The sequence below is a fragment of the Indicator indicator genome, chromosome 3, assembly GCF_027791375.1.
Source record: "Indicator indicator isolate 239-I01 chromosome 3, UM_Iind_1.1, whole genome shotgun sequence".
Classification (NCBI taxonomy): domain Eukaryota; kingdom Metazoa; phylum Chordata; class Aves; order Piciformes; family Indicatoridae; genus Indicator; species Indicator indicator.
This window is the reverse complement of record NC_072012.1, coordinates 34,246,493-34,266,162: the sequence shown is the minus strand read 5'-3', so window position 1 is coordinate 34,266,162 and position 19,670 is coordinate 34,246,493. Positions and strand designations below refer to the sequence as shown.

The window sequence follows — 19,670 nt, the reverse complement described above, 5'->3', positions numbered from 1 at the left end:
TCAGGCATGCATTTCCAGTCCAGCAAGTGCTCAGCCTACTCTGAATCTCTGGGTGCTCCAGCACAGAGCTGGCCATGTCCTTCAGAAGGCATGGGGAATAGATGTAGGCAGCAGAAGTGAGGAAGCATGCTGCAGCTTTAGGGTCTCTAATTTCCCAAATCACAGGAGAATTGGCTGCCAAAGAATAAATGGTCACTTCTGAGGCTGGTGCTTCCTTTCTACTGAAAAAGGTCCCGTTAAAGAGCTGGAAGAATGTATGACATGCTCTGAAGTTGTAGAGTCAAAGTCAAATGCATTGTGTGCTATTGCTATCTTATATCTTTATTTTTTGGCAATTGAACACATAGTTTCTCAAATCACATCTAGCTTGACTGTCAATGTGCCCTTAGTTTTGAGCTAAACATTTTCCTTAAGATGACCAGACATTGTATATAGAAAGATCATCCTCCTGTTTGTTTGACAGCAAATTGAGAAATAAGTTTCAAAATAATTCTATCCCATTTCCTAATTCAGTTCATTTCAAGCTGCATAAGCATTTACTTGATGATGTATTCTCTTGTTACTAGGAGAGAATGTAAAATTCTGTATTTCTGAAGAAATCTGTGCTGACACTGCTGGTTGTTGTCTGTTTAGTCTAGAGAGAGTATGTTTAGGTTGAAGTTTTTTGATAGTACATACTGCCTCTCCTTATTTTGTTTCTGGAGAAGTACTTTTTGCCAAAAACCCCAAACAAACAAACAAAACTGTTAAGACGCTTAGAAATGATACATTTTAAATATTGAAAAAATTATTTTCATGTTCTTATTTGCACTTCAGGTTCTGTTTTGGGAATTACTGTGTTAAAACAGTGTTAAAACTGTTTCTCCTGTGTACTGCACAATACTGATCCTAGGTTTCTAAGCATTCTAATTATAATATTAATAAAATTACCATTATTCTCCCTTGTTCTGCATCCCCTCTGTTTAAAGAGCAAAGAGCCAAAGGGTAAACAAGGAATGCCAGTTAGTAGCTGAAGTAGCAGCAAGAGAATGTTGGCTTTTTTTTTTTTTTTTTCCCTGAGGGGGTGGTGGTGGAGGTTTGGGGCTTTGGTTTATTTTTTAGGGTAGTGCAAGTGCATGTTAACAGCTTTTTGTGGGGGATGAGTTTTGAAAAACAACAGCAACAAAACAAACAAAAAAGACAATTGTATTGTGTTGCTTTAGCTTCCTCTTTGTCTTTAGAGAATGTCCTGGCCAACGTTTTGTTCTCTTTATTTATAACCTGACAAGGGCCCTCGTTTATTTCCTGATATACAGTGTGTGTGTATGAGGTACAGTGTGTATGTCAGGGCTCTTGATTCCAGGTAAGACTCCTATAAATGAAGATATTCAAGTGGAGACAAACTTTTATTAACCCATTAGCTTTGTACATCCAATGGAGACAAAAATTGAGTTGATGAAAAAGCATAATCTTTAAAGCTATGTCTATTTAAATGCCTACTTTGGGCTTTCGGTTTGCACTTACAGCATGTGAGCTTCTTGAGCCCTTCAGGCTGATAAAGATGTCACCATGATCTCAGCAAGTTTGTATTTCTTCTTTCATATAAGAAAGGAGTAAATAATTTCATGTCCTTCTGTCCTTTCCTGTAGCTCCAAGCAGTGTCTTGATAGCTGCCATAGTATCTCTTCTCCCTAAAGAGACTGTAATCTACAAAACAGTTTTGTAATTTCCTTGGGGATATTAATTACTGTGGAGGCAGTAATCCTTGAAATTTAAAAAATATCTGAAAATTTGGTCTTCCCTGCATCTTGTCATGTGTTCTGTTGAGCAGGTGGTTCGTGAGTGATCTGTTCCATCATTTTGGACAAAAACAAGTTGGAACTTGAGCTGTTTATACCCTTGTATGTGCAATAGTTATATGACTTCTCAGAGTAAATTGTGATCTCCTTACTAATAAAACTATATCACTACGTCTAATCAACCTAGGCAGCGTATTATCATTGCCAGAGCTAAGATTAGTACCAGAACTTGTCAGTTCTAGCTCACTTCCCATTCATGGTAAGAGCAAAACTGCAGGTGAGCTGTCTCCTTCTCAGTGACCATCCTTCCCTCTGCGTCTGTCCACAGCTAGTTTGGTGATGATACAAAACTGGTAGGGGTGGCTGGCAGTCAGAAGGCTGTGCTGCCATCCAGTGTGACCTGCACAGTCTGGAGAGTTGGGCAGAGAGTAAACCTTATGACATTCAACAAGGGCAAGTGTAGGATACTGCACCTAGGGAGGAATAACCCCATGTCTCAGTACAGGCTAGGCTGACCTGCTGAAAAGCAGCTCTGCAGGAAAAGACCAGCGAATACTGATGGGGAACAAGAAGACCATGAGCCAGTACTGTGACCTTGTGGCCAAGAAGGTCAGTGTCATCCTGGGGAGTGCATCAAGAAGAATGTGGCAAGCAGGTTGAGGGAGGTTCTTCTCCATTTGGAGTTTTATGTCCAACTCTGAGCTCCTCAGTTCAAGAGGGACAGGGAACTGCTTGAGAGGGTACAGCAAAGGGCTATGAAGATGATTAGGGGACTAGAACTTTTCTCTTAATGAAGAAAGGCTGGACAAGACAAGATTGAGGGGGGATCTTATCAATGCTTATTAATACTTAAAGGGTGGGTGTCAGGAGGATGGGGCCAGTCTTTTTTAAGTGGTGCCCAGTGACAGGCACAGTATTTTAATGTAGTAAGCATGAGTAAACATGAGGTAAACATAGTAAATATGAGGAGGAACTCCTCTGAGGATGGTGGAGCATCGGAACAGGCTGCCTGGAGAGGTGGTGGAGTCTCCACATCCGGAGTCATTTAAAACTTGCCTGGATGCCATCCTGTGCAGCCTGCTTTACATGAACCTGCTCTGGCAGGGAGGCTAGACTAGATCATCTCCAGAGGTCCCTTCCAACCCCTATCATTCGGTAACTGAGATTGTGAATTGGTTGTATGTCCTTTTAATCTTTTCAGTGAAACCCTTTGTGTATCATTCATGGCCATTGCTTTTGCTCACCTGTTTCTCCTTGGCAAGTAAGATGGTATTAGTCCAGCTGAAACATAGTAGTTCCAAATATACAAATGCAACAAATACAATCACTTAGATGTTTTCTTTACTCAGATGCCCAGGTAAGTGCATATAAATATGGGATCTGTTTGTTTCTTGAACTGTATTTTGTCAAGTCATATACTACAAATTCCTTTGTTGTGACAGCTGGCTTAAATGTCCTTTGAATTGAAGTCTTATGGCTTTGCTGGCTGTGGCTTCACAGCTGTAAACCTAAGAAAGGCGTGCAGATCTGCTTCATTCCTTGCACAAAGCTTGCAGTGTGAGCTAGTGACAAATCACCAGAAAAGCACTTTGTTTTAGCTCAGGCTAACTTTGCTATCGCAGCCCTTTGAGTAGGCTGGTGTGAACGTTGTCACTTACGTAGGTACAGTAGAAAGGTGAATGGACCCCAAAATACTGCCCTGATGTCATCTTAGTCAAATGCTTAATCTTTCGCTTTAGTTGTAGAGTGTAAAGGCAGCAATAAGATTGTTCACGCAGCATGTTTCTTGAAGCTGACTCTTCATCTTGCTCTGTACACAGATGGGCTTGGGCCATGAGCAAGGTTTTGGTGCACCCTGCTTGAAATGCAAGGATAAGTGTGAAGGATTTGAGCTTCATTTCTGGAGGTAAGTGACACCAGATGTCTCTAAGCCTGACTCAGCACTGCAGATCTTGGCACATGTATGCACATGTGTAAGTAACTGCTTTTGTTCTCTTGCGAATGAACTGTTCAGATGCTTTAAGGAATCAGTGTCTACATTCAGGGCCAGGCCTTCTCAGCTGCATTACAACAGCATTTAAGTATGTAATTACTTACTAACATTTCATCTACACTGAAGTCAGTGCTAGTACTTCTACTGAGATGTTTGCTTTAGCTTAATAAACAGTTGAAGTAGGTTTGTAAAAACATCTCTATCCCTACAGTAAGAGAGATGACAGGGAAGAAGTGTGCTTCATCTCAGTACTAAAAAGCTTTCTCAGCTCCTGACCAGATACATAAACTTTGATCTGGGATTTTCAGTAAAATTATCTGTGTTGAAAAGATGTTGAAACCTGTTATACATCTACAGATGACTCAGAGGAGAAAGAGTGGGTAGTAATTCAAGTAAGGTATATAGTACTTGGCTTTGGATAATACGCTTCCTAAACTAACAAGAGTTGATGATAGTAGCAGTAAATAGCATACAATGTGGTCTGTGCAGTTTACTTGTGCAGAAAATTTGTAATCTTTTACTGAAACTATGTATATGCATGTATTAATACATATATTTAGCTAGCCCAGTTCACTGACAGTGGCTGTGTTTTAAGATACAATTTAGTGATTCTGATTAAAAAAAAAATCCCTGGAAAGGACATAAAAATAATTGTTAGTGACACTGGCACATGCTAGTAATGCAAATTGTTACATTTCACCAATGCTATTTAGGTACAGTCATAACTGTATCTGCAGCAGGGTTTTATTTTGTGGGATTTAAGTCAGGCATTACAATCCCAGCCATAGTGGCATCAGGTGCAGATAAGGCCTTACCTCAAGTATTTGACTGCAGCTGAGACTTCATTTATTAATTAATCAGACAAGCAGACTACAACAAAAACTTGCTGTAAGTTGATGAGGATACAGCTTATCGATTATGTATCTGTAGTATGTATAAAATAACCTACAAATAATGACACAGAACAAGAAGAGGTAACTCATTAATGAAAGTGATTATCTAAAGATAGAAGAAATTATTAATCTGTGGAAAGATTTTTTTTCAATATTCACTTGGTCACTTGAGGGGACTCATGTAGAGGTACAATAAAATGGACCACGGTTAATGCGTGTTGGTAATTCAATAAAACAGAATTTTTAAATGCAGAAATAAATAGTGGGTTTGATCCATAGTTAGGTGAGAAATTGTGTCCCTTCTTGAAAGCTCTTTGTTCATAGTGAGTATGATAGAGGTGGAGATGACAAGTCCAGTTAACTTTCTCAACTCTTGCTTTTTGTCCTCTTTTTCTCAGTTCCCATTATTAGACCTTATAATTCCTATCTTATTCTTTAACAGGAAAGAATTTTGAACAAATAGAAAAAATACCTGAAATTATTTAACCAGATAATAGCAAGCTACCAAGTAAGAAAATGTCTACTTTTCTGTGTGTACTTGGAGGTTTTTGTGTGTGTTTTCCTTTATACACATTTCACTATGCTCCTATGGTTACGGCTCATTGTTCCACATCCTGAATACATAGCTCATCAGAATACTCTCTTCTAGAAAGTAAGAACTTGTAGACAGCAGAGGATTCAAGAGCAAGTAAGAAAAAGACATAAATCTTAACTAAATAGTTACTGGTTTAAATTGGGAAACTGTATCTGTATAGGTTAGACCAGGTAAATAAGGTACCTGGAAGTAGTCTGAAAAGCATCATCTAGGTGTTAGACAAATGTGTCAGGTACCTCTGTAATATTTGAAAAGCTAGCCATTAAGGCAGTTCTAGCATGGCTTAGAGCATAGCTGTTTCTCCAGCAGAGCTGCAACTGGGAACAGTAAGGGTGTGAATCAAAACTCTGAAATCAGTTTTGTGTAAACAGTTTTCCGTGGAAAAGATGTATTAATATGCTTTGCATGATACAGATTTTGACAGTCCACCACTTGAACAGAAAGGGATGGAAAGGCAATCACTTAGCACTTTCCACCAGCACACTGATGCCCAGCCAGTCTCCAAGTAGTGTTCACTTTGGATGTCAGGAACCCTACCTCCTTCTTCTACTCCTGGCTTATTACTGAGCATGATGTTATGCAGTATTCCTCTGGCCAATCTGAGTCAGCTTCTTGCACCTCTGGTTTACTTACTGAGGTGGGTGCAGAGTCCAAAAAATAGAGGAGGCTTTGGCATTGTGTCAGAAATGCTCAACAACAGCAAGTGATATCAAGGCTGGTTTAGCCACAAATCCCAAGCCAGCACCATACATGCATTATGAAGAAAGTCACCTCCATGCAAGGGCAGTTCCAGTACAGTAAGCCAGGCAGCAGCAGTCCTTGCTGTAATCTCTAAGGCTGACACTGCCCTCTTCTGGGTGGAGCTGAGGTCCTTCAGCAGATCACTTAGGTCTGATACATGAAAACTCCAGTGTGCCTCAAAGAGTGACGATGTTATTTCTTTCTGTATTTCTGTACAAAAGAACCTCAACTCTACCTTTGGGGAATCAGACAGGAAAGTGCATGAAAAAATCCAAGTGCAGCTATTTAGCAGGGTTTGACATGAAGTTTGTACACCCTTCTTCTCTATGCATTTGGAAAATGTCTCTCCTTAGGTGGCAAGTGCTCTTTAAGCATTTTGTGCTACAATTCTTGGGATGGTTATATAGGTGCAGAACTGTTAATTTAGGCTAGTAAAGACATGGTGGTAAACAAAGGCCTTAATAAAATTTGTTCATGATTTTTTTAAGATCTGAAAGCCTCAGTGATGTAAGGTGTATGCAAAATGAATGAAATGAGCCACTGTCTACAATGGTAGCTGAATAATGCACAATTATCTGCTTTATCTTAGTGTATTAATAGCTTCTGCTTTTCCAATTGCCCTCAGAATCATGCTTCTGTCCAAGCTTAGCAGCAGCAGGCAGGATCTTTGCAGTTCACATATTAGACTTCTTTGAGATTGCAAAACAGCTTCCACAAATTTAGCAAGGCAGGCTGGCTGCAGTAGCCTGCTGCTTGGATGCGTTTGCTCTTTGGGAATGTTTCACACAGGAGTCAGAAATTGCTAAAAGCAGGAGGGAATGTTCTGATTTATCTTGGTTGTGTGTATACTAGCAAGTGATAATTGTTTCCAGCACAGCTTGCCAAGATATTAAAAAGCTACTGGAGAGAAGCATCTTAAGCTTGGGAATGACCACTTTCGGCATCTGGCTTTTCTGCACAGATACAATACCTGGAAGGCATGGAGAGTTTTAAATTGACTCTCATGTTTTCTGATACTAAGCTTGTCAGGCACAGTTCAAAGTATTTACTATAGCTGCACTAACAGCAAGAAATCATAATAGAAGGAATCATGAGGAAAAATTAATCTTTCTGTGTGGAGGACACAGGGCTTAAAACTTAACAGAAAGTTGCTGAGGGCTTGTTTGTGCTTTCAACTGCTTCCTTCTGCCACTAGGTAACACTGCAGAACCATGATCCGAATTACTCTTTTTTCCATACATCCAAAGATGCAAAATTAGGGGAACTGATGACATTTGATTTTGGAGATAGAACTGGAAGCGTTTGACCCTTGCTGTCAATAGAAATCCAGGACATGGGAATTTCCCAGGCTGGGAAGGAGGATGGGATCTGCATACCCTTCTTTCTCCCTTTTTGTACCCATCCGGGACCTGGAAGCAGGACACAATCTACTAAATCTGTCTTTGACAGAGATGTGTAACTTAATTCCACAAATTTTGAAGCTTCATTCCTGTCTTCCATGATGTGAATGGGAAAAGCTCAGAAACTGCTGAAATTTTACTGGAGAAATATTTCTCTCCTTTGCTGAATTCCTGAGAGCTGTGAACATTTAAACAGGAATGCCTAGTACTCCTTCAGCAGGGATCTTCCTGCATGTCCAAAGGGACAGAACTCTGATGTGGCAACTTAGTGGAAAAAGGTATAGCTAAATAGTAAACAGTACTATGCGTGTATATGTGTACGCTATATGTGTAAATGTCAGCTTGATACCTCTTAGAACTGGAAATTATTAAAGAAAAGGGATTATAAGTCAGGACAGGAAATGTTTTTTGTCTTTTTGACTGTTAGCAATATGCCAATATCCTCATGTCGCCAAGACCCAAGGGAGCCTTGGGAAGCAGAGGAAATGGCAACAGCCTCTGGGATTTTCCTTCCACTTAGTGAGACATGCTAATACCAGTTGTGATTTGGAATTCTCCACATTCTTGCTGGTTTCTTTTCTAATGCAATGGCCATTGTAATTTTGTGACATAGCCACTGCAACAGCTTCTTAAACTCTATGTACGCAAAAAGTCATTCACTTAATCTTGAAAAAGCAAGGAGGTAACATTAGACTAAAATTAATACAGTTAAATTCTTAATTGAAGTAAGTCTGGGGTGAGAAGAAATCAGTGAATATTTCATTCTTTTCAATGCAAGCGTGAAGCACAATAGTTCTATGCTGGTTTTCACAGTGGGATCCAGGAAGGACCTGAGGAGAAGCTATATGATTTTACTTCTTTGCAGCTGTCTGTTCATCTATTTATCAGTATGACGGAAAATTTCTCAAATACTAAAACTGGTGAAACATGTTGAGCCTCAAGGTGGGACTGAGTACGATAAAAGCAGTTGAGTCAGGTTGTTCTCGTTGGAAGTGAAAACAGCATCTCAAAGCTGTTCTGCATTCAAAGAGAATACTACTAAAAAACAGATAAGCAATTTCATATTGTAGCATAAGGAAAAATAAGGTGCTCTTGTGGCTTTTACAGCATGTGTAAAAGTCTCAGGGGAAGAATTTCACCACAGCTGACTTGGGATGGTCTGATGTCTGCACACTGATGCTGCTTCATTGTAGCTGGATGTGGTACAGAGTGGGAAGAGCTACACAAGCTGTCACACTGCCATTATGACCACAACAGCAATAGAACAATATGAGTTGTTCCGAGTTCTGTTTTGCCAGCAGAACAGTTCTGGACAGCAACATTATGCTTCACTTGTATCAGTCTGTGCAGGTTACCTGATAATGTTTTTTCATTCACCAGTGTTACTAGATCACATCCTGTCAAAAGGCAAGACCAAAACTAGGGCTTACTCCTGTGAAAGACTTAATCTGAAAAAGTGTAGAGAATGTTGGTGTAGTGTTAAGCTATTATTCAAATGGACTAACTGCTTCAATTCAAGATGGATGTGTGTTGTTAAGCACATAGCTGCATTATGTTCATGAAGTAATAATGAACTAAACCTGCAAAAAGATAGGTCTGATTCTGTCAAATCTGAAAATAGAGATGACTGAGAGTTGGTAATAATATATAATCATGCATGCCTTAAAAGATGAGCAAAGTGAATATATATGTCTTTTACTAGTATATTAAATAGCTTGCTAAGTATTAGCTAGGTAAAGAACTCATGTAGGCTAATGTTGAAGATCTTGAAAAATTTTGTTGAAAGTGCTTGAGATGCATAATGCAGCATTTAGGCTGAGTGGGCAATGCTAGTTCATGCTCAAATGTTTTGGTAAACTGAGAGATTGCAAAGTGCTTAGTGTTTACTAGAAATCCAGATAAGTATCAGCTTTGAGATCCTGTGAAGCCTTTCTTTTGTAGAACTGAGTCCACAATTCAAGCTGTCAGCCTATGCTTCAATTTCTGATCTCTTCAGGTTCTTATGTTGCAAGGCAGAGTCTGATCTGCTTAGTGGTCTCATTTTGCTCAGTGTCCTATTTCTATTGCAGAGTTAGCTAATTTTTTTTTGAAGTAAGCTTCATAACTTTAGATTATCATAACTTGTGGTTGCTGTGTAATTGTGTGACCTGGGCAATATCCATTGGACACTGAAACGATAGTACCCTAGTACCCTACATCATGAACTGGTGTATGTAGCGCATGTCATCGCGGCTGCCTGCGCATCACTCCACACGACCAGTTACATTCAGGTCCTCCTTCCTTCCTTTCTCATCACATGATGGGCCTGTGGTAGTCACAGCATGTTCATGTCAAGTACCTGTTAGCTGCCTTGAGGTGTCAGGTATGTATCTTGCCTTTAATACTTCATAAAGCAAGATGCAGAACAATGTTAGAGTTCAGTGGGTTTTGGCAAGCAGGATTGAGAAGGATTTTAGTAGTTTGATGCTATTCACTGCATGAAGGATAAATAATGGGGTAAAATGGCTCTTCAAATTACAGACAATCAGGTCTGTTTTCTTAGGCTATAATAACAACCTTTCTTAACATTCAGCTTTTTGCTAATTTCCATATACTGTAGCTGACTGCTTTGGACTGAAACTGGAGAAGCCATTAATTAATAATAAACTAGCTTGTCTAATCCAAGACTCTGTTTATTATCTGTGAATTGTTTAATTATGCTTAAGGTAATAAATTGCTATCTAATATTCCTTGTTCAAAGGAGTTCAAATATGTTGTATATGAAAAGATACAACTTAGATATAAGTTAAGTAAACCCCTCTACCTTTTAAGGATGTTATTTGTGAAAATTCTCTGTACAGTGTGTGCCCAAGTACCTCTGACTTGGTTCATAGATGTTTGAAAGGCTTTGTCCAATATAAGCCTTTCACTTTTCTTTCATCTTCTCTTTTAAATGCTGAACTTTGAACAGAACTTGGTTCAATTACACTGTATATGTGGCTGTATGCATTTTTTTCCTTTCTAGTAAATACGTGTTTCTGCTGGGTAGGACCCCTGTGATAACCAAATATCATGTGTACAGTGAAATGCATATGAAGAAAACAGTATCGTGTGTGTAATTTTGACTGCACAAAGAGAACCTGAGAAACTAAAAGCCCAAACAAATGATTGCAAAGGGGGATCACATTGATGAATTTAAGTTAGCTGATGGGTGACTATCTGTAGTAAATCTGGTATATGAGTAATAATGGGGGGGGGGGTGTTTGTGAATGTGATCAGTACCAAGGTGTAACTGAAGAAATGAAATACCATATTCAAAATACATTAGTGTCATTGACTGAGACCTATCAAATCACAATCTCTGTAAACAAAGAAAGTAAACAAAATAAAAGGAGAAATGGAGAATAGCCTCATGAGGTGCTTGGCATGTTGCAGAATAACTTGTGTGTTCCCTAATCATAGCACTGAAAACGAGATTTTGGGTTCTTGATGATGTTACAACGCATGCAGCTAGCATGAGATGTAATTTTCAGCTCAGACTGTAACTTTGTTTCTATTTCTATAACTTTCAGAAAAATATGCCGTAACTGCAAATGTGGCCAGGAAGAGCATGATATCCTCACAAGCAACGAGGAAGATCGGAAAGTGGGGAAGCTCTTTGAGGATACAAAATACACAACCCTTATTGCAAAGCTGAAGAATGATGGCATTCCCATGTATAAGCGCAATGTAATGATACTGACTAATCCAGTGCCGGCCAAGAAGAACATATCCATCAATACTGTGACTTTCGAGTGGGCTCCTCCTGTTCAGAATCAGACACTTGTAAGTCCAGATCACTTTTTTCTTCACATTCAAGGCAGGAATTGATGGGAAATAGAAAAGTAGTGCTTACGAGAAGGATACATTTACCCCTTGTAGTCTTCTTTTCCTCCTTAAAACTGAAAATGTCATGTAGATATGCATGCTGCTGCTTTTCCTTTTTTTTTTTTTTTTAACAAACTTGAAGAGTTGCATAGACTGTGGGCTTATTTAAAAAAAAAAAGAGCAAGAGAGGAAAAAAAAACAAGCAAGCAAACCCAAACTCCTCCCTCCTTCCCCAAACTACGACCAAAACCAACCCCACAACAATTCATGTCATTGTTTAAAGTTAAGGGGAACACTCAATCTTGCATATAGCTTTTACTGTATATGGTAAGAACAAGGTCAGTGTTGACATCTAAAAGAGTAACTCTCTTCTAGCATGTTTTCAGCTGAAGTAGATGAGATGGTAGATAGCCTTCTGAGGATTTTGCTTCACTTTTCAAACTTTGATTGCTGATTTACTGTGCTGCAGCGCGGTGTGATCCATGCTAGAATCATGTTATCTCTGACCTGCCTCTCAAAATACCCATTTTCAGTGAATGAATCAAACCTTGTGCATCTAAATCAACTGTTACTTAACATTCAGTTAACCCTCTAATTTTTAGACTTAACCTTGCTTTATTAAAACTAGAGGTTTTTTCTTTATTTAGCTAGAATTATTTCAGCAACAAGCTGTGTGCCTCCAGGCAGACTATTTCAGCTTCATCTGTACAGCCTTAAAAAGTAGATCAATAGTTTTATATAGCTGTGAAGAGACAAGGTGCTGCATAAATATTGTTACTTACTCTAGGAAGTAATAGCTCTATTCTGCATGTTGTAAAAGGTTTAAAAGGAGGCTCTGAGAAGAAGCCAATTAATTAATCTGTATCTTATCCTAATGTACTGTGTTTCAGGAGCTTAATGTTTATGGAAAAAAAAAAACCTTGGTTTTGACAAATTTGACTGTCACTAACAACAGGAGAGATGGCTTTAGTCATGTATTTGCTTAAAAGGTTGAACTGGCATCTGATATCTAATTTCTCCTGGTTCAGGCTAGACAGTATATGCAGATGCTACCAAAGGAGAAGCAGCCTGTTGCTGGCTCAGAAGGCGCGCAGTACAGGAAAAAGCAGTTGGCTAAGCAGCTGCCTGCTCATGATCAGGATCCTTCAAAATGCCACGAGCTCTCCCCCAGCGAAGTTAAGCAGATGGAACAATTTGTGAAGAAGTACAAAAACGAGGCGCTTGGTGTAGGAGATGTCAAGCTCCCTGCTGAGGTGGAAACGAGAGCTCCTGACAAGAATAACTTGGACAATGGTGATAGAGGTACCTCAGCTGCTGTAGGAGTGATGGAAGACAAGTCCTCAGATCAGAAGGCATCTCAGTATGTAAGTATAAGAAAAATAAGAAGGTATATTATGATATTTGGTTGTTTTACCCCAATTAACTTGTTTATTAACTTGGAATAGTGAAAATCTGGGAAAGGAAAGAAAGAAGGGGAACTGGAAAACACTGTGAATGTCTGCACAGAACCCTGGTTTCTGACTGTAGTTAGTGCACTTCAGCAAGTATTTTCCTAGGTGACCTTTTCATCCTTATGACAAAAACATGTTAGCTTGGAGACAGTGTAGCAGGGTGGCTTTTACAGAATAATAATCAAGAAACTTCTGTAGTTTTACAGACTAATTGCTGCACTTTTCTCTTGTTGAAAGGAGTTTAGTTTAATTTTAGAAGCCTGACATCTCTTCTTTCTGGGAAGAGTCCCAAATTACCCACTTGAAAAAGTGTGTTTAAAATTAAGTGAAACTAAGAAATGATAAAGTAACACCTTTCCCTCCTGTAATGGCTGCTTTTACTAGCTTTGTTTTCATATTCAGGTCTTTTTTTAATCCTTTTTATTTTTAGGTATGTAAAATTACCTAATTTTCATCTTATTTCCAAAACTGTAGCCTTAATTAAAGTATTTGATGTAACTTGTTCATTTTTGCTGTGCATGTCTCTGCTACCAATTATGAATACAAAACAGGGATAAGATTACTGAAGTAACACTAAATTAGTTTAGTGAAGGTTGACCTTCACTGTGGAGTGGTAAAACTTCTATACCATGATTTTGAGAAATGTTGCTCTTATATGTATGAATAACATACAGGTTCTAGATGGAGATTACTGGTTTTAACATGGTTGTAGAAAATGGCTTCCACAGTGTTAAGGAGTGCAATGTGCTTTTTTTGGTGTGTCTATTGTTTAAACTGACATAGTATATTACTTCTGGTGCAATGAATGTGGAATATAAAAATAACATGTTTTAGCTTTGAACATGCCCACTTGCCTTAATCAGTCATGTGCTGTACCATTTGGTTCCCTGTATCAACTTTCTAAATATAATTGTTCAGTTGTTTTTCCTATTAACTTGTCATGACGATTCTATGATGTTAAAAAGTAGCGTGGATAAGTTGCTGTTATTCTGTCTCTCCTTCTGTTATTCTGTCTCTCCTTCTAGGTTACTTTAGTTTAACCACAGCAATTCTTCACTTAGCTGCTTGAGAAAGACCTACAGAAATACACACTTTGCATTGTACCCTGCTGGCCAACTGGCTTGAAATGCATTAAGTCAAGGGCAGGAAGCACTCTATCCTCTTGAGTAATTGTATCTAAAGGTGCTTTGTTTTTACCTTACCCCTACTTAGCACTTCCAAACTTCTTACTTAAGCACCTGAGTATACCTCATACTGTTTTTAAGTCAGGTATATCTCATCACTGTGATTTTAAAAGGGGCTTAGAAGTGTTTAATACTGAAAGTGAACATCTGAATTGCTTATCTGTTGTAAGGTACTGAGTTTACCCTGTGCTAAATAATGAGGATTTAGGTTTTATTTTTAAAAGTATTTCTTTTGTCTGATTTCTGTGATGTGACCTTAGTGCTACTGCATATAGCTGAGACTGTCAGCTTCATTTTAACAGTTCAAAATAAACCACTGCAAAGATGAGCTCTTCAATACCTTGCAGAAGAATTGCCATCCTTGTCCATGCTTTTTCTTATTCGTTAGTTCTGCATCTTTGCTCTGCAAATTTTCTTGCACATTGCTTTTGAGACTGGAGCTGAAAGCATGTATGTCTGTAGCTGTGGCAAATAGAATCTCCTGAAAAACTAAATTTTGTTACAGGACTAGATTGCAGGTTTTTAAAACATGATTTAAAATATACAACAACAACGAAATCCAGATCACCACTAATATTAACAATACCCTTCATGTTAAAAACAAATCTATTTCACTGTGACTGAAAGCCAAAAAACAGAAAAATTGGGCATTCATCATATTTTTAAAGAAGCAAAGCTCTTTATGTACTTTTTAACCACCTAGGCTGGCAATGTTGCAAACATCAGGTAAATTAATTACCTTGCCCTCATCTGGGTCCATTTAGCTGCTAAACCTTCCAACTGACTCCTACTTTGGATCTCATACTCCAAGAGAAAGAAGAGTCAAAGTATTATCACAGTATATCAGAGGTTGGAGGGGACCTCAAGAGATCATCAGGTCCAACGCCCCTGCCAAAGCAGGATCAAGTAGGATAGTCTGCGCAGGAACGCATCTAGGTGGGTTTGGAAAGTCTCCAGAGAAGGAGATTCCACAACCCCCCTGGGGTTATGTATATTCCTTTTCATTAGTTCCTCCTTTCATTCTGTTCCAGGCTGTTCTTCCTCCCCGTTTGACTCTCTGTATATTTTGAAATTGCTTGTCTGAAATAAGTCTGGAGATCTTATCAATATGTTTTACAACCAACACATTTCATATATATATTTTAATTTTTTTATATATGTGCACAATTTAAAAAGCCATTCACAGCTGGCCTTGTAGTGATGTGAATCATGGCAAAAACCTTCCCAGAGGATGTTCAGCCCAGTCCACAGACCAACTGGAGTGCAGGAAATGCCAAACTGCTGATTAAACTTTAGATAGCAATTTTTGTTTCAGTAATACAAACCACCTGTGTTTTTTGACTTGTTCAGAAAACTCTCTCTGTAAGCAGGTATAGGGCAGGAGACTGAATTTTTCGAACTATTTGTAGTGTAGTTGTGTTCATGATCTCTTTGGTCCCTTTTCCATAACCACTATCCCCATACTAGGATTAATTGCAGATTATTGGACAACAGCTGTGAGTGACTAGCATCCCTAGAATACTATAAGTAGAATGAGTTTGAAATATTCACAACAGTTTTTGTTTTTTTCCCTACCAGTGATGCAGGTACTGTTTAATCTTCTCACCACCTCTAAGTACAGCCATTTTCTTGTGTGTTCTAGTCAGTCTAATTGGTTAGCTTGGGAGGCTTATTATATTCTCCTCTTGAGTATGTCAGGCATATATGTAGAACATAACATGGGTATTAATTGCTTATTGTTCTTTTAAGAGCTGGACTGTAGCTGCAAGCCTGTGAATATGACAATATACAGTAATCCGTTTAAGTAGCAGTAGTGCTGTCTTGCTAGCATGTGCATCATCTTGAATTGCTTAAACCTGTACTGTGGCATCGTCACACTACTCTCTGAGCACAAGAGTAATGAATGCTTCAGCTTCAGTCTGAGAATGTGGAGTTTATTACGTATGTCAGTAATAGGTGGTACTTCAAAGTCATATTTAATTTTGTAATAACCTCTTTCCAGTCCTGCTATCGCTGCAAACTGAACATGAAAGAAGGTGACCCAGCTGTCTATGCAGAACGTGCTGGATATGATAAACTCTGGCACCCAGCATGTTTTGTCTGTTGCACCTGCAGTGAACTTCTAGTAGACATGATCTATTTCTGGAAGAATGGCAATCTGTATTGTGGAAGACATTATTGTGATAGCGAAAAACCCCGCTGTGCTGGATGTGATGAGGTAGGAAATATCCTAGTCCTTTGTTTTTGCACGTAAGTTTGCTCTCCTGAGAAGTACATACGATTTTTAACAAACTTTTGGTGTGAGGAGTTTGTGCCTTCACCAGTTTTAGCTGTTGTAGTTGCAGGGAAATGAAACCAATGTGGATGGTCCACATTCAGGAATGTCTGTAGTTCGCTTTGGATTTGGTGGGTATTTTGTGCAATCTCCAGAGACAGAAGGATTTGCACGTGTGGGTTGCGTTCTGCAGTCCTGATTATGCAGCCGTTGCCTCGTGAATGGCACTAGGGGGAGCACCTCACAAAGTTACACATTGCACAGGTTACGGAGAACAACCTGCTTAATGTCTTTGGCATCTGTGGGCTCTTAATGAACAAAATGGAGCTTTCTGGGAAGCAGCCAAACAAGTGAACACATTTGTTTTTGTTGTTGAAACCATTAGAAAAGGGTGGGATCACGAGGAGTTCCTTGGAAATTGCAAAACATCCTGAGACTAGCTTTGTGCATTTGAATAGCATCTCTTTTACTATGTTAATATTTGGTTGTATCTTCCGAACAGCTGATATTCAGCAACGAATATACTCAAGCAGAAGGTCAAAACTGGCATCTGAAACACTTCTGCTGTTTTGACTGTGATTGTGTTTTGGCTGGAGAAATCTATGTAATGGTGAATGACAAGCCAGTCTGCAAACCCTGCTATGTGAAGAACCATGCTGCGGTAAGATCCTCACAGACATGTCGGTGCTATGAAGGAAGGGAATGTACTTCCACGGAGCTCAAAATTATTACTTTGCTTCAGTGTGGGAGTGTCGGAAAATATAAATTGAATGCACGCTTAGGCTCAAGTCAATCATTATCTTCCTCTTTGGGAAAAAAAAAATCGTAAAAGCATCCAACTATTTTGGCAACTCAGAAGTTTGGAGAAAAAGCCATTGGTGGGGGCAGGGGGACAGGACAGACTGTTCTGAAAGTGCCTTTAACTTTGCCAGTGGTGAAGCAGGATTTTGTAACAGGAGGGGTAAAGTAGTTGAAGATGAACAATGCTGCTGAACATTTCATTTGTGTCAGTTGTTCATTGTGACTAGTGGGATTGAATTTCAGCTGGTCTGCTAAAAGCTTGCACTGGCCATTGCAGTCTAGATACTTTGTTTGTATCTCTAACCAGGAGTCATAAGGGAGAGTGACTGACAGGATAAAGCTAGACATCTGGGAAAGAATGTAATTCTTCAGTCCTAAGTACACTGGGAGGTCTGAGATGGCAGCCCATTTTTATCATTTTTATCTACCAATTAACTAGATACTAGTTGTGAGTTCAGTCAAACACACATCTAAACTGTTCATACATTTAAAGGAGGGAACAACCTTATTTCTAGCTAGCATTTAATAATTTTCTGAAGTAGGTGTGAGGGATTATCTTCTATAGAAGCTTTTTTTTTTTTCTCTTATAAAGCATCAACTTCTTGAGGTCTAAATTATAACTTTTGACAACTGGATTTTAAAACTGGATTTACCACCTAAACTCGTAGCCTTTAAGTCTTGGCATTGGTTTACAGCTGCCAGTGGGCAGGAAGATTTGTAACTGATCTCTTCAAATGTATAGGTTAATATAGGAAGAACTGTGCTGTTTGACATGACAAATTTTTATAATTATTTGGGCTTTGGGAAATTCTAACTATCATAACTGTTCAAGTTTAGTCTTAGTAGCAACTGACCTCTTATGTGCACTTTATTTTGTGTTCTGTCCTTGGGCACATTTTGAGCAGAAACTACTTTAAAGGAAATCAAAACCTGGAGACTTAGTGCAGAGGGTTCTATTAACACCTGTCTCTGTTGTCCAGTCATAATACTTAAGAAATTCCAGCCTTTATTTGACTTGTAGAAATTATGTGTATGCTTCATTTAAGTGTCACTTTATTTTTTAACAGATCTGCCAAGGCTGTCATAATGCCATAGATCCAGAAGTTCAGCGTGTGACATACAACAATTTCAACTGGCATGCTACACAGGAATGCTTCATATGTTCCTGTTGCAGCAAGTGTCTAATTGGCCAGAAGTTCATGCCAGTGGAAGGGATGGTCTTTTGCTCTGTTGAATGTAAGAAAAAGATCATGTCGTAAGAGAAGACATGCACAGAACCAAGCAATGCTTCATTCCAAAGGCATTTAAGATTGTTGAAAGTATTAATGAGCATTTTTCCAAAGCTGTTTTAATGACTAAGACTTGCTATATAATCTTCATTTCTTAGTTGTAATAATTCTTTCTTTTCTGGAATATTGTTCCTGAGTCTTATGTCAAGTGTCTTCATGTCCCAGAAATGTAAGAAAAAATGTGTTGTGAGCTATGTACACTTTAAGGGAGCATGTCACTCTGAAGGATCTTTTTGCTTTATCTTGACTAATGGAAAAAGACTTTGTGAAAATGCTCCCATTTTTCTTGGTCTGTATGATAAATGTAACTTTTCCACTTCCAGTTTCACTAAATTATTTTTAGTTTCCCTGCTTTCATCAAGCACTTTAGACAAAATGATCAGCTTTATTGCCACATGTGGTTTTGTCTGCTAGACCTCAAGCACACAGGGAGAATGGATCTTTAAAAAAAAAAAAATTGCCTCATTTGCATGTTGTGGACACAGGTCTTTGAGGGATAGTGACTGCTCTCATATCTAGTCCTTCAGGTAATTCCACCAGTAGAAAACTGTGGTGGATTATGATTTGTAGAACTGTTTGTGCCTGGAAAAGTTTTGATTTTTATGAATGTCAAATTTACTTTCTAGATTTTTGGGAGGAAGGGGTCATATAAGAGAAGGTCTTGCTGAGATTAAAAAAAAAATAAAATCCACCAATGTTAGAGCATGTCACTTACCAGGACTGGTTTCTGTGTTTCTTGGTTATTTGAGGTTTTTTATGACTGTTTGCCTTCTGTCAGAGGAACAAAACACCACATGCATTTCCAAGAATGTAATTCTGTAAAAGGAACTTGTTTAGGCTTTTGATTTACAAGTTCTTAACCAAAGCACAAAGACTTCCAGTATTTGAGTCTAATAAATATCACAGCTGTGTATTAGCTTTGCATACTAGATAAACCAAATGTGTAGTTCTTTCTTCTTAAGACTTACAGATCTACAATGAAACTTGGTAGCTATCTTTGTGCAAAACAATGAATGGAAGGTTTTCTGGCCTAAAAAAAATTTACAAAAAATAAATCTATGCAAGTCTTATGTTCAACTCTTAAGTTTTATGGTAGCTATATTGTAACATCTATAAATAAAAATCAGTGTTGCTAATTTCAGTTGTCTACTCCGTTGTTGAATTGCCATTAGGGGAGGTGTGCTAGGTTAAACCCAGCCCAGGAGGGGGTGGGCTGAAAAGAACGTAGCCCTAGGTGAACAAAGCAACCTGACCCAGGTGGGCAGAGAGACTTGGCCCCTCTCCCAGGGGAAGGGGTCCCCAGGTCAAAGTCTATTCCACTCCTACTTCCTGTCCCCAACCCTATTTAAGAGGAAGCTGTTGCCTGCATTGCTCTCCTGCCCTTGCCTCTCTGACATCCTGCTACTGTTAGCCACGTGGTTGGG

General features: G+C 38.8%; 1 protein-coding gene across 1 annotated transcript; it reads left to right on the top strand.

Moving 5' to 3' along the window:
- Positions 1-3,598: 3,598 nt before the first annotated feature.
- On the top strand, positions 3,599-19,367 carry TES (testin LIM domain protein). The gene is made up of 6 exons (XM_054399514.1): positions 3,599-3,684; positions 10,952-11,204; positions 12,275-12,610; positions 15,884-16,099; positions 16,659-16,817; positions 18,025-19,367. Exons 1-6 carry the CDS (start codon positions 3,599-3,601, stop codon positions 18,214-18,216), a joined length of 1,242 nt encoding a protein of 413 aa, XP_054255489.1. The 3' UTR covers positions 18,217-19,367.
- Positions 19,368-19,670: the final 303 nt, after the last annotated feature.

Bases quoted from the DNA above. Each gene is read 5' to 3' on its own strand.
- TES (XM_054399514.1), top strand. From the start codon at position 3,599: ATGGGCTTGGGCCATGAGCAAGGTTTTGGTGCACCCTGCTTGAAATGC. The intron at 3,685-10,951 runs GTAAGTGACACC...TATAACTTTCAG, and splicing joins TTTGAGCTTCATTTCTGGAG to AAAAATATGCCGTAACTGCA. The intron at 11,205-12,274 runs GTAAGTCCAGAT...CTCCTGGTTCAG, and splicing joins CTGTTCAGAATCAGACACTT to GCTAGACAGTATATGCAGAT.